Below are 14,101 nucleotides of genomic sequence, written 5' to 3'. Positions count from 1 at the left end.
GGCTGCATCATGTATCCGGAGGCGTTAACCGAATTAGAGTTTAAGTTTAATAAATTTCCATCTTTCTTCTTTAAACCTAAGGAAACCTGTTTGGCTTCTTGGCCTTCTAATTGGAAAGCAGTGACCAAGGATTCACCAAGGGGGAACTAAAACACGGTGTGTTAAAAAACAAACCCTGTTACGGTAAGACCAGGTGAAGACTGAGAGGGAACCCTAGACCCCCTTCTCACCTGGTCGTAACAGTCACCCATATTTTCAATCCAGTAAAAAGGACGAAATCCAGGGAGCTCACTACACATGAAATCCAAGCCTAACAATAGAGGACATCACCAGGATAGGCCAACCTTTTTGCAAGGGGAAGATCTTTCAGCAGCTAGCAAGTTCAACATCACCTAATAGGACCTATTTAGTTATTTCTCCCTGTTGTATGAATACTAGAGAGAATGTACCCAGATTGTTTCTACACATTTCCTGTTTGTAGCCCCGGATTCAACCATTCTGGGCAATGATCAGGGGAATTACAAAGGCTGAGATTCTCTCTGACACACTGGACCTGTCTCCAAGGGTGTGAGAGATGCTAACATGGACAGACTAACACAACTTCATGGGGGAGGCGGTGGCGTAGTGGAATGTTACTGGACTAGTAATCCAGAGCCCAGGGGGCATGGATTTGATTCCCACATGGCAAATGGTGAAATTTGAATTCATTTAATCAATCTGGAATTAAAAGCTCCTCTAATGGTGACCATGAAACCTTGTCGATTGTTGTAAAAACCTATCTGGTTCACTAATGTCCTTTAGAGAAGGAAATTTGCTGTCCTTACCTGGTGTGGCCTACATGTGACTCCAGACCCACAGCAATGTGGTTGCCTCTGAAATGGCCTAGCAAGCCACTCAGTTCAAGGGCATTTAGGGATGGGCAATAAATGCTGGCCTAGTCAGCAGCGCCCACATCCCAGAAGCAAATAAAAAAAACATCAGCAAGAAGATGCAAATCCCCACAAGCACGTGGATTAGGCACTTGAGAAAATACAAAGAACTGAGGAAGTATTGAGCCAGATCTTATAAAACAGAAAGTGCTGGAAATACTCAGCAGGTCTGGTAGCAACTGTGAAGCGAGAAACAGTTAATGTTTCAGGTTTTTGACAGTTCCGATGAAAGGTCACAATCTGAAACATTAACTCTGTTTCTCACCCCACAGATGCTGCCAGACCTGCTGAGTATTTTCAGCACTTTATTTTTTTATTTCAGATTTCCAGCATCCACAGTATTTTGCTTATATCTGAGTCAGACCTCACTTCCTGGAGGCCTGCATAAGTTTTCCTTCACCTCAATACACCACTGAACAATGAAAGACAGGCTGATCCCAGGTAAAATACCGAAGCACATGACCACATTCTCCTAAATGAATAGAAAAAGTGACTCAAACCAAATGTTTCCCCTACATAAAGTAGGATAGCCCCTGTGTACCCTTAACTTGAGTACCTCCATCTATGGTTGTCCGAACCTCAAACTATGTAAAACAATTGTACAGATATGCATAACTATGCTGTATATGTTAAAACATAAACAATATATAAACCAATGGACATTGAAGAATTTTCAAAATATACATTGTTATGAGTGCTTCAATTTTTTGGTTAAATTTTGAGAATTTGTGTTTTAAAACTGAAAAGGATTCCATGGATGCTGGAACTTTGGGTGTTTCTTTTTTAAGGGAGGTCGCCAGAAGCTTTGGACTGAGTTTGAACTGTAAACAGTTACTGGAAGGCTCCTGTTTTCAAATAAAAACCCAGCAGGGGTTGTTTTTGACTTGGAGAGATGTTTACAAAGAAGCGACAAGCCAAGATTTAGATATCAGGAGATTTGACTTCTGGAAAGTTTTGGTTTCAATTTGAATTGTTAAAAAAGACAGTTGATTTGGCCTGCCAGAAGAAGAGCAGCTCAGTTCTCTCTGTCTTGAAAACAAACCCTGCATACATTGTGGCAGTTTCCTATTTCCTCCTGCATTTGAAGAAACCCTGCATGTTTGAAGGAACCTCTGCATCAAATGTGTGGGAATTGAAACCTTTGTCGCTGCATTTCTGCTGTAAGACCTATTTGGAGCCTCGGGAGTTGCATCTCTTGGAAAGCCTACCCAAACTGATCATCAACATCACAACATCATCTGGAAAGAACTGTTCTAGGAAGATCCCATTGACAGCTGTCGAGCATTTAGGACGCCAAACCAAAACAAAGGACATCTTTCCATACCTTCTTTTCAGTCTAAGTGTTTTTTTTAATTCCTTTTATTTCTTTGTAAACAAAAATCTCTTTTATCTTCTTCCCGGTTAACTGGTGTGTATGTATGAGGGCAAGGATAAATAAAGAGCTTTAATATTTCAATTTGTGTGTATGTTTTACTTCATTATTGGTTAGGACTTGGTTTAGAATAAACTGATAATTTTCTTGTTTATTAAAGAAACCTGGTTGGTGTATTTTATTCTGGGAAAAATAGAGTATATGATTGACTGTATCGGTAGGTGGGAAAATTTAAATATATGTTGTGACCTGTGGAGAAGTGGGACTAGAATAAACAGTGCACTCCTCCCGTCTTGGTCATAACAATGTTTATATGTTGACTGTTAATAAGTAAATATTTGACCGCTTTCCTGTTTGGATGTGCAAGATTGGCTTTATGAAATAAAGTTTAAAAGACAAAAAGTTTAACAAGATATATTTTAATAGCTTAAGCTTAATATTGCAGTAAGCCAGTTCTGACATTTCAACTGTATGATTATTTTATATTTATGATAATTTAATATTTACATAAGGATTTTTCAATATCACAATTAGGTTATAACAGTCTGCACCACTATTATGATTCCACAAACAGACTTATGAAATTCTGCTCCAAATCTGGCGTCAACTCATTACCCTCCAATGGCAGGATCTAATTAACTATTAAATTTAATTGTATTGAGTTCACAAATGTTATATCAAATGCCCATTTTAGTTCTTTATAGTAATCTACATTTTGCTCCAATGGCTTTAAAGGAAATCCTGCCATGATATATTGACAAACAATAAACATAAACTCCGCATTAGATGTAAGCAGCATTTCAGTAACAGCATTCTATAGATATTCTTCCTTTGTGATAGTAATTCTGGATGTGAATGAACCAGGATCAATTTGCATTTGAGGGGTCAATAAAAAAAAAAATGAATTTGTAAGCAGTACTTGGATGTTAGTTGCAAAAATGGATTTGAGATTTTCAATCCCACTGTTACGACCAGGTGAGAAAGGTGATCTAGGGGTCACCTGGTCTTATTGTAACAGGGTTTTGTTTAAACACACTGTGTTTTGAGCTCCCCCTTGGTGAATCCTTGTTTACCACTTTCCAATTTTAAGGCAAAGAAATGAGCACAAACTCGTTTTCTTAGGTTTAACTTAAACTCTAATTCGGTTAATGCTTACGGATACACGCTGTGCCCCATGCTAGCATGCATACGCAATACGCACATGCACATAGAGACAGAAAAGAGCAGAAAAAAACCAAAGTAGAGAGGTTTGAGGCAATCTCTGAAGAGGGGTTTTTGTTACTGTGCTTCAAGCTCGCTGTAGATCTTGCTTTTCGTTGGAGCCCAGTATTCTTCATAAACCTTGTTTACTGTAAGAGACTTTTCTCTCTTGGGGTTCATATGTCTTGAATGGATTCCGAAGCTGGTGAGAACGAAATGAGAGCAGACAGGACAGAGGTCTTTTCAGTCCAGGAGCAAGAAGCTTACTCAGTTTTTCAAACTCTGTGGCAAGTTCAAATTAAAAAACTCCAACAGCCAGTCATGTGACTAAACTGGTCTGACCACCTCTGTTTGTGTATCCGGCCATCTTAGCAGTTAACCTGGAATACTAGCTTCTCCACCTTCAACGTCTGGTAATCAAAAGTCCATTGTGGATTAAATTGGAGCAGGGAGTGGCCGCTTTGTCCTTTCCAAATACTGTCTGTTACATTGCAAATGTCTTTCCAGTCAAGGGTTTAGTATTTATTTTAAAACCAGTCCTTTCTTTACTCCAGTAACAGTTTAAAAATCAATGGTCACATGGCGAAATTAATATGTTTCATTCTTGGCAGGTGGGGGCCTGCATGACACCTCCACACCCAGGGGAATAAAATGTGATTGAAAAAAAAGGCACATTTCATTAAAATGTTTGAGAGAAATATAAGATACAGAAAGAAAACCATGCATTTCTCTCATTCATTTCCATTCATTCATCAATCTTAAAGCCTATTAGAATTGTCTTTTTCTAGGTGCCAGTGCTGCTTTAATTTCCCCTTTTTTGGCATCACAGTAGCCATGTGGTTCTTTGGGGAAGCTTTTCTTCAGCTTGCCCATTGCCATGACTGCCTAGGGTTTTATTCCTGTTGAGGTAAAGTTTTTTACCAGAAGAGTTAGTAGTGGGCGGGTCTATCCTGAACTCTCTTTCAGTGCTTTGCTGAGTCATGCAAAGACTTTTAACTTCAGAGGATGGGTGGTTCCCTTTATCTCTGACTATGGGGGAGGATTCTTTGTTAAACATAGAAACAAAGAAAATAGGAGCAGGAGTAGGCCATTCAGTCCTTCGGGTCTGCTCTGCCATTCAAAAAAGATCATGGCTGATAGTCTAATTCAGTACCCTGTTCCTGCTTTTTCCCCATATCCATTGATCTCTTTGGCATAAAGAAATATATCTAACTCCTTCTTGAATATATTTAATGGTTTGGCCTCCACTGCCTACTGCGGTAGAGAATTCCATAGGTTCACCACCCTCTGAGTGAAGAAATTTCTCCTCATCTCTGTTTTAAATGGCATACCCTGTATCCTGAGACTGTGACCCCTGGTTCTGGACTCCGCAGCCGTTCGGAACATCTTCCCTGCATCTAGCCTGTCTAGTCCTGTTAGAATTTGATAGGTTTCTATGAGATCCCCTCGCATTCTTCTAAACTCTAGTGAATCTAGCCTAGTCAACCCAATCTCTCCTCATACATCAATCCTGCCATCCCAGGAATCTGCCTAGTAAATTTTCTTTGCACTCCCTCCAAGGCAAGAACATCCTTCCTCAGATAAGGAGACCAAAACTGCACACAATACTCCAGATATGGTCTCATCAAGGCCCTGTATAACTGCAGTAAGACATCCTTGCTCCTGTACTCAAATCCTCTTGCAATGAAGGCCAACATACCATTCGCCTTCCTAATTAGCTTGCTGCACCTGAATGCTTGCTTTCAGCGACTGGTGTATAAGGACACCCTGGTCTCGTTGCACCTCCCCCTTTCCCAATCTATCACCATTCAGATAATAATCTGCCTTTCTGTTTTTACAACCAAAGTGGATAACCTCGCATTTATCCACATTATACTGCATCTGCCATGCATTTGCCAACTCACTCAACCAGTCCAAATCACATTGGAGCCTCTTTGCATCCTCCTCACAGCTCACTTTCCCTCCCAGCTTTGTATCACCTGCAAACTTGGAAATGTTACATTTAGCTCTCTCACCCAAGTCATTAATATATATTGTGAATAACTGGGGCCCAAGCACTGATCCCTGCGGTACCCCACTAGTCACTGCCTGCCACCTGGAAAAAGACCCATTTATTCCTACTCTCTGTTTCCTGTCTGTCAACCAATTCTCAATCCATGCCAGTATATTACCCCCAATCCCACGTGCTTTAATTTTGTACACTAACCTCTTATGTGGAACCTTATCAAAAGCTTTCTGAAAATCTGTTAATCTCCCCTTTGTTCTCTGGGACACTCCTACCTGCAAGTATTTGTGCAGACTTGACTGCACGCTCCTGTGGCACTTCGACTGGGTGAGGCATCACCCTCACGGTTTCTGTGCCCCCTAGAGATCTCTCTTTGTCTCTGCAAGTTCCTATAAATGCTGTTAGCAACTCTGGTTAGAGTCTGCATTTACATAGGAGGATGTGGAGTCTAACTTTTCACATTTTATGGGGTTGGCTGACCGGACAATAGGGGTTTTCATCCGTGATTCCTCCTGGACTTCCTTTAACCTGCCCTCTTGGTCAATTATTCCCCTTCTCTTTCAAAACTTTTTCCAGTTGTGTGCCTGCCTGGCCCCTTTTGTTCTCGGCGGGGGTCCCTTACAGTTCACCAGCCCTCTGTTGGAGGGTCCTCCTAACAGTGGTACAGAACTTAGGGGTACAGGTTTTCTCCTCAACCTGGTGCATGTAGCAACTCCTACAGTACTCCAACACATCTTTGTGCAGTTTCGGCCAGTCAAACTGTTATCTTATGCGGGCTTTGGTCTTTTGTATACCGGCATGTACAGCCACTGTAGTCTCGTGGGCCCTTCTTAATATTTCTCCCCGGTACCTCTGTGGCACCACTAACTGGTAAACTACTGTCCACACCTTGCTCTCAGGTCTGTGAGGAGAACTCCATTTCCTCATCAGTACCTCATTCTTTAAATAGTAGCAATCAGGGACTCCCTTTGCTTCACTTTCAGACTGGGCAGCCTGTGGTAACTCTCGCAATACTGAGTTGGCTCAGCCTCAGCTAGGGAAAATCCATTTAATCAATTCCCTGGGTCTCCTAACTTTCCAAAGAAAGTCTCAAACAGGCAGACCTCATGGTCATCTGCCTGCAGTGCCAATGCAGTCTCCTCTGGCAGAGCTGGTCTGATCATGGCCTGATCCACTACACATTCAGGGACTCTGCAGGGGACCGTCGCCTGCCACTGCCCTGTCTCTCTGACCTCCTACAGTCTTTCTTTCACTACTCGGGGGGGCTACCACCTTCACCCCCACCAGATCATTACCTAGGAGCAGGTCAACCCCGCCCATAGGCAAACTGGGGACAAAACCGACGGTCACCAGTCCCGAAACGAGGTCGCACTCCAGGTGTACAGGTATAGGCATACACTGCCCTCCAATACCATTCACCACCATTCTGGTGTTCATTGCGCTCTCTGGGGGAAAGTTCTGGCTTTTTCCCAGTAAAAGGGATCTAGTGGCCCCTGTGTCCCTGAGAATCACTATGGGCTTGTTTGCCCCACTCGAGGGGTATGGGGTTACTTTCCCTTCAGCCACAAAACGCTGATAACCTTCAGGAATCCTATTAAATTTTCCTGCACTGGCCATAGTAATCTTCCTGGGTTGCACTCTTACTGCAGTTAAAGCCACAGCTTATTCTGCTTTGCTTTCCATCATGGTCCCTTCTTCACTGAGCGGGTATGCTCTGATTAATCCTCCCAGTTTTTCCTTGAGTTTCCAGCAGTCAGCTATTAAATGCCCAGCTTTATTACAATGGAAGCACACAGGTCTCCGGGTCTCACTCGTGCTCACAGCACCTTCCTTTTAGGCTGGAGGAGGGCCCCCTGTGTCTCTTCCTTTCCTTTCTCTACCATGACTGCCTGGGCAGAGATCACCTTCCCACCCTTTGTCCTTTTTGGATTTGTGGGGGCGATTAGGAAAAGTTCTCCCCTGGGAAACCGGCTTATAAATTAAAGCAAACTCATCGACCAGAACGGCCGCTTGCCGGGCTCCCTGAACCCGCTGCTCCTCTACAAGAGTCTTTATTGAAAATGGGAGAGAGTTTTTAAATTCCTCTAACAGGATTACTTCTCTGAGAGTTTCATAACTGAGCTGTATTTTAAGAGCCCTCAGCCACTGGTCAAAAGCCAGTTGTGCACTTCTTTCAAACTCCAGATAAGTTTGACCGGCTTGCTTTTTGAGAGTTCTAAACTTTTGGTGATAGGCTTCAGGACTAATTCATATGCCCCGAGGATGGTGTTTTTGGTCAGTTCATAATCTGATGAACTCTCATCTGGCAACAAGGAATAAACCTCATGGGCTTTTCCAGTTAGTTTGCTTTGTATTAAAAGAGACCAAGTCTCAGCCAGCCATTGTAGCTGCCTTGCCAGTTTCTCAAAAGACACAAAAAACACTTTCACATCTTCCTCATGGAATTTTGGAATTAGTTGGGCGATATTTAGCAATTTTGTACCCAGCCCTGAATTCTGCTCCTCCATATTGGCCCTGCTTTCACTGGGGTTACTCTATCATCCCCTAATTAACTCAAGCCACTTCAGCTCTCTTTCTTCGGATTCTTTCTGGAATATTCTTTCTCTTTCCTTCTCCTGCCTCTCTCTTTCTTTCTCCTGTCTTTCTGTTTCTTCATGTTCCTTCTGGAAGATTCTCTCTTTCTCCCTCTTCTGCCTCTCTCTCTCTTTTTCTCTTTCCTCTAATTCAAGTTACCTTTGTTCCAAGTGTATCTTTGCTAACAATACCCTGTCAGATTCTGCTTCTAACTCTGCTTCTGCTTCTTCAGATTTGAGGGAAAAATTGTTGGCCACTAGCCTTAGGAGTTCAGACTTCCTAGCCTTGCCATGTACAGTGATCCCACACTGCTCAGCCATTGTTCTCAACTCTTCCAATGGCAGTTCTTTTAACTTATCCCAAGTTTTTCAAACTCTGTGGCAAGTTCAGATTCAAAAAACTCCAACAGCCAGTTAGTCATGTGACTAAACTGGTCTGACCATGTCTGTTTGTGCATTCGGCCATCTTAGCAGGTAATAGAACATAGAACATAGAAAAATACAGCACAGAACAGGCCCTTCGGCCCACGATGTTGTGCCGATCCTTTGTCCTCTGTCAAGGACAATTTAATCTATACCCCATCATTCTCCTTTATCCATATACCTATCTAAAAGCCGTTTGAAAGTCCCTAAAGTTTCTGACTCAACAACTTCCCCAGGCAAGGCATTCCATGCCCCGACCACTCTCTGGGTAAAGAACCTTCCCCTGACATCCCCCTTATATCTCCCACCCTTCACCTTAAATTTATGACCCCTTGTAACGCTTTGCTCCACCCGGGGAAAAAGTTTCTGACTGTCTACCCTATCTATTCCCCTGATCATCTTATAAACCTCTATCATGTCACCCCTCATCCTTCTCCGTTCTAATGAGAAGAGGCCTAGAATGTTCAGCCTTTCCTCGTAAGACTTATTCTCCATTCCAGGCAACATCCTGGTAAATCTCCTCTGCACCCTCTCCAAGGCTTCCACATCCTTCCTAAAATGAGGCGACCAGAACTGCACACAGTACTCCAAATGAGGCCTTACCAAGGTCCTGTACAGCTGCATCATCACCTCACGGCTCTTAAATTCAATCCCTCTGCTAATGAACGCTAACACCCCATATGCCTTCTTCACAGCCCTATCCACTTGAGTTGCAACTTTCAACGATTTATGCACATAGACCCCAAGGTCTCTCTGCTCCTCCACATGCCCAAGAACCCTACCGTTAACCCAGTATTTTGCATTCGTGTTTGTCCTTCCAAAATGGACGACCTCACACTTTTCAGGGTTAAACTCCATCTGCCACTTTTCAGCCCAGCACTGCAACCTATCCAAGTCCCTTTGCAGACGACAATAGCCCTCCTCGGTATCCACAACTCCACCAACCTTTGTATCATCTGCAAATTTACTGATCTGGAAAGCTAGTTTCTCCACCTTCAACGTCTGATAATCAAAAGTCCATTGTGGATTAAATTGGAGCAGGGAGTGCCCCCTTTGTCCTTTCCAAGTACTGTCTGTTACTATGCAAATGTCTTTCCAGTCAAGGATCTGGTGTTTTTTTTTTAAAAAAACAAGTTCTTTCTTTACTCCAGTAACAGTTTAAAAATCAATGTTCATGTGGCGAAATTAATGTGTCTCATTCTTGGCAGGTGGGGGCCTGCATGACACCACAAAGTTAACTCTTTGTATGTAGTGTTACCATATTGAAAAGATTGTTAAATGCAAGTCCACTCAACAGAAGAAATGCATATGTTACTTGCTGAAATCCATTATAAGATTGTAACCCTAGCTTCTAAACTCTAGGTCTCTCTTTTGCCAAACTCAGCCTCATTCTGTTTCCAGCTGCATAAATTACAAAATGAAGAAATAGACAATAAAGGAGAGGATGACAAAAGGGAATATGAACAGGTAGGAAACATATTTAAAAAATTAGGAAAGCAAAAAAGAACCACAAAATTAATTTATCAAGGAATAGAAAAATAACAAAAGAAAATCAGGACAGGGTTAGGGCCAATAGGAGATGCACAAGATAAACTCACAGGTAATGATAGCAAAATGGCAGAAATATTAAACTGTTACTTTGCCTCACTATTTACCCAGGGAGACTAATAGGTTTGACATGACATTAGAAAAAGAGATCAAAAAGGATTAATAACATTTAAGATGCATAGTGGGAGATAATTGATAAATTTACAGAGGATATTCCACATTTTATGCAACTGTAAGTATGTACACCAGGAAGAATCATCTGAGAATATAATTGTACACTGTTGGAACAATATATTACATAGAACCTAAGGCACAGAAACAGGCTCTTTGGCCCAACTAGTTTATGCTGGCATTTATGCTCCGTACGAGCCTCCACACGCCCCTCTTCATCTAGCCATATCAGCATATCCTTCTATTCCTTTCTCTCTCATGTGCTTATCTAACATCCCCTTAAATGTATCCAAGTTATTAATCTCAACTACTCCTTGTAATAGAACGCTCCACATTCTTTCAACTCTCTGGGTAAAGACATTTCTCCTGCATTTACATTTGGTTTTATTAGTAACTGCCTTATATTTATGGGCCCTAGTTCTGGTCTTGCCCATAAGTGGAAACATCTTCCCTACAGTTATCCTATCAAACCTTTTCATAATTTTAAAGACCTATATTACGTCACCCCTCAGCCATTTCTTTTTTAGACAAAATGGCTCAAGTCTGTTCATAATTTCCTGATAGGTATAACCTCTCAGGTCTGGTATCATCCTCGTAAATCTTTTTTGCACCTTTTCCACTGTATCGATATCCTTTTTATAATACAGAGACCAACACTGCATAGTACTCTAAGTGCGGTCTAACCGAAATTCAAGACAAGTTTCACACAACTGTTCTGCTTTTCAAATTCTATCTCTCTAGAACCCCAATGCTTTTTTTTAATGGCTACATTAACCTGCGTCACTACCTTTGGTGATTTGTATAGCTGTACCATTAGATCTCTTTGCTTCCCAACCCATATACACCCCTCTTATTTTCCAAGCAGTATGTGGCCTCCTTATTTTTCCTACCAAAATGTAGCATTTATCTATGTGAAATTAATTTTCTAATTCCACACTTATTTTGCAAGTATATTTATATCCTCTTGTATTTCACTGCAATATTAGATATTGCGGGGAAGGGTGCTTGCTTACAGTATGGTGGAACTTTAAGATATGCATTTTCATTGTTTTAACTGAGCAAACTCTGCTCAGTCACTGTGAACAGAATACAACCTTTATTTTGTGCTGTTTTACCTCTTTCTATCTTACAATAATTTATTTCTATGAGTAATTTTTTCTTCACTCCACATAATGCACTGTGTACTTGAGTTCTGCCCTATTCTTACTTTGACAAAAAAATCTTTACACTACAGTTACTTAAGTATTTGAAGGGAAATTGAGGGGAAATATGTAATATTTTGAGACATTTGAATGAAAACTGTTTGTTTTTATGGTTCTAATAATACTGATATTTCACATATAATTATGGATTGACTAATAGCTCTTGGGTTAGATTTTCACTTAGTCAATGGACAGAAAATCTGATCTTTTATGGGATTATCATTCATGGGATATTGGTGTTGCTGGCAAGGTCAACATTTATTGCCTATCCCTAATTTCCCTTGAGAAGGTGGTGAGTCACCTTCTTAAACAGCTGCAAACAGCTTAACCAGATACCCCCACATGCTGTTATGGAGGGAGTTCCAGGATTTTGACCCAGTGATGATGAAGGAACGGTGATATATTTCCAAATCAGGGTGGTGTGTAAGTTGGAGGGGAACTTGGCGGGGGTGGCAGTCCCATATGCCTGCTGCCCTTGTTCATGAAAGTGGTAATGGTTACAGGTTTGAAGAAATTGTTTAGAAAAGCAACCATGGAGTTTGTTATTGCTCGATCTGTGCGCAAATAGCAATAGCTGCGCATATAGAATTTGTATTTGTTTAATGATAAGCTGAGAGGAGCATGATGTATTATAAACTGGACTGGTTATGTTAAAAGGATAGTCTGCCATTTTTACAACTATTAGTCATTCATTTTATTATGTTTGTCTGTTTTTTGACCATAAGGGTTGTTGCGGATTACAACAGAATGTGGAAAACTACCAGAGGCAAGTGTCAAATTTTCAAAAAAGAAATTGGTGCAAGTATGTGGTGTGACTGCGAGGAATGGAAAGGTTTCAGAAGATCGGAATCTGTGTTGCATTCTTACCTTCTTCTTGGATCGCTTTGATTTCTTCGATATGTTCTTCACCTTCTTGTGGAGGTGAAACAAAACCTGAAAGAGGGGCAAAAGATTGTGAAGCAGCAGCTCTGTGAAGGAAGGACACATTTGATTTTCAAATGATATAGTGTCTGTTGATAGCTAATGGTGAAATCAAGCAGGCCTGTGGATGCACACCGAGGCACAGCTTAAGACTGAGGCAAATGCCTCATTTCCCTCAATTTCAAGCAGATTAATTAGTTATTGCTAGGAACATCTGTCATGAGATGCTGAACTGCTCCAGTTTAGTATAGCGACAATCCCAACAAGCAGACTGCACATACACTGCTGGTACTGTCAGATCACATATCACCTTATATAAAGCTCTATTACAAGCCGTGCCCAAATTTTATAATCTCACACCTTGGAATCCTGTTCGGAGTTCCTAGACTTTCAGAAAACTCAATAATCCACCTATTGCATTTTGCTAAAAGAAACTGTTTTTTTTTAGAAAGATACATAATTAATATACTCTGTATTTGCACTGTTAAATTAAAGCTGCTGATTTGTTTATCTGTTGCTACCATACCCTGTTTGGCTTCCCTTTTCCCGAGTTCGCTTTCCACTCAACAATTAACTTCTCTTTGGCAAGACTGGGGAACAGATCCAAATTGGACTTTAAACCAGAATGACGGCAATGCGATGCTTTCCTTTTGTCATTTTGAATTGAGTGAGCAGTTCCAATTACCTTGGCATAGCAGCAGCAGATCAACAGCAGGGGCAGTAAGTACCCAATGATCACAATGGTCACCTTGTAGACCTGCTTCTGAGTTTCATCCTCCCATTCTTCCCAGCAGAAGGAACTGTTCGGAGCCTGGTGGTGCCCGGTCAGCAGCGTCTGATGTTGGGCGACCGGCACCGCGGTTAACAACGCCAGCAGCCAGATCACAGTCACTGCCACCGAGGCGTTCCTCTTGTTTCGGATGCACGGGGGATGCTTGGAGTGGACCACGGCGATGTACCTGTCCACCGACATGGTCACCAGGGTGAAGATGCTCACCAGCATGGTGACCATGACAAAATAGTGCACCAACTTGCAAAGGAAAGCGCCAAAGACCCACTCGGGCAGAGAGTAGATGGTGGCTTGGAATGGGACGCAGACCAGAAGGAAGGAGAGGTCTGCAATGCTGAGGTTCAGTATGAAGGTGTTGGTTGTGCTGCGCGATGTCCTGGACTTACTCCGTCCTAGCACGATCATCACCAGTGTGTTCCCAACAATACCGAGAAGGAAGATTAAACCGAAGGTAATCGGCACAATCACCACCTCTGGTCCATCAGATGTTCCACCCGAGCTGACATTTCCCCAAGAGCCGGTCTCATTGTTGGAGCTCAGGGTGTTTGTATCCATCCTCACTCCACTGGCTTCACTCTGCTCCCTGGCGCTACTTCAGTGAAGAGACGCTGTTGGGTGGACCCACGGAACAGCGAGTTGGCAACATATCTGAGCGTGTAATCAAAGAGTTTTATCCCCTTAGTGACTGGGTGTCAGTCACATCTAACTGCTGCTGCTGATCGCAGCGTACAATGAAGCAAAGGGCTAACTGTATCTCGCAGCATCTCAACTCCAATCCCTCAGATCTCACCTTCTTAAAGACACACCGATAACAATTACTCCCCCAAAATCAAATTAGCATGTTGAAACAGTCATACACGTTTCGTAAAGCAATTTTTCACCTAATCGGTATTTAAAAACGAATGCATTAAATTACATCCATAGACTGAAATTCGCCAATGGCTAATATTTTCAGCTCCAGTTCTTT

At 41.9% G+C, this 14,101-nt stretch overlaps 1 protein-coding gene across 1 annotated transcript in view; it reads right to left on the bottom strand.

The window, feature by feature from the left end:
* Positions 1 to 13,689, bottom strand: part of galr1b (galanin receptor 1b) — a 41,379-nt gene extending 27,690 nt beyond the window's left edge. The window contains exons 1-2 of the mRNA XM_068049918.1: positions 13,030 to 13,689; positions 12,291 to 12,356 (exon numbers count right to left, since the gene is read on the bottom strand). Of these exons, the coding sequence (XP_067906019.1) occupies positions 12,291 to 12,356; positions 13,030 to 13,689 (726 nt within the window). The remainder of the gene's footprint in view (positions 1 to 12,290; positions 12,357 to 13,029) is intronic.
* Positions 13,690 to 14,101: the final 412 nt, after the last annotated feature.

The sequence above is a fragment of the Heterodontus francisci genome, chromosome 17 (assembly GCF_036365525.1).
Source record: "Heterodontus francisci isolate sHetFra1 chromosome 17, sHetFra1.hap1, whole genome shotgun sequence".
Taxonomy (NCBI): Eukaryota; Metazoa; Chordata; class Chondrichthyes; order Heterodontiformes; family Heterodontidae; genus Heterodontus; species Heterodontus francisci.
This window is presented reverse-complemented; position numbering and strand designations above follow the sequence as displayed.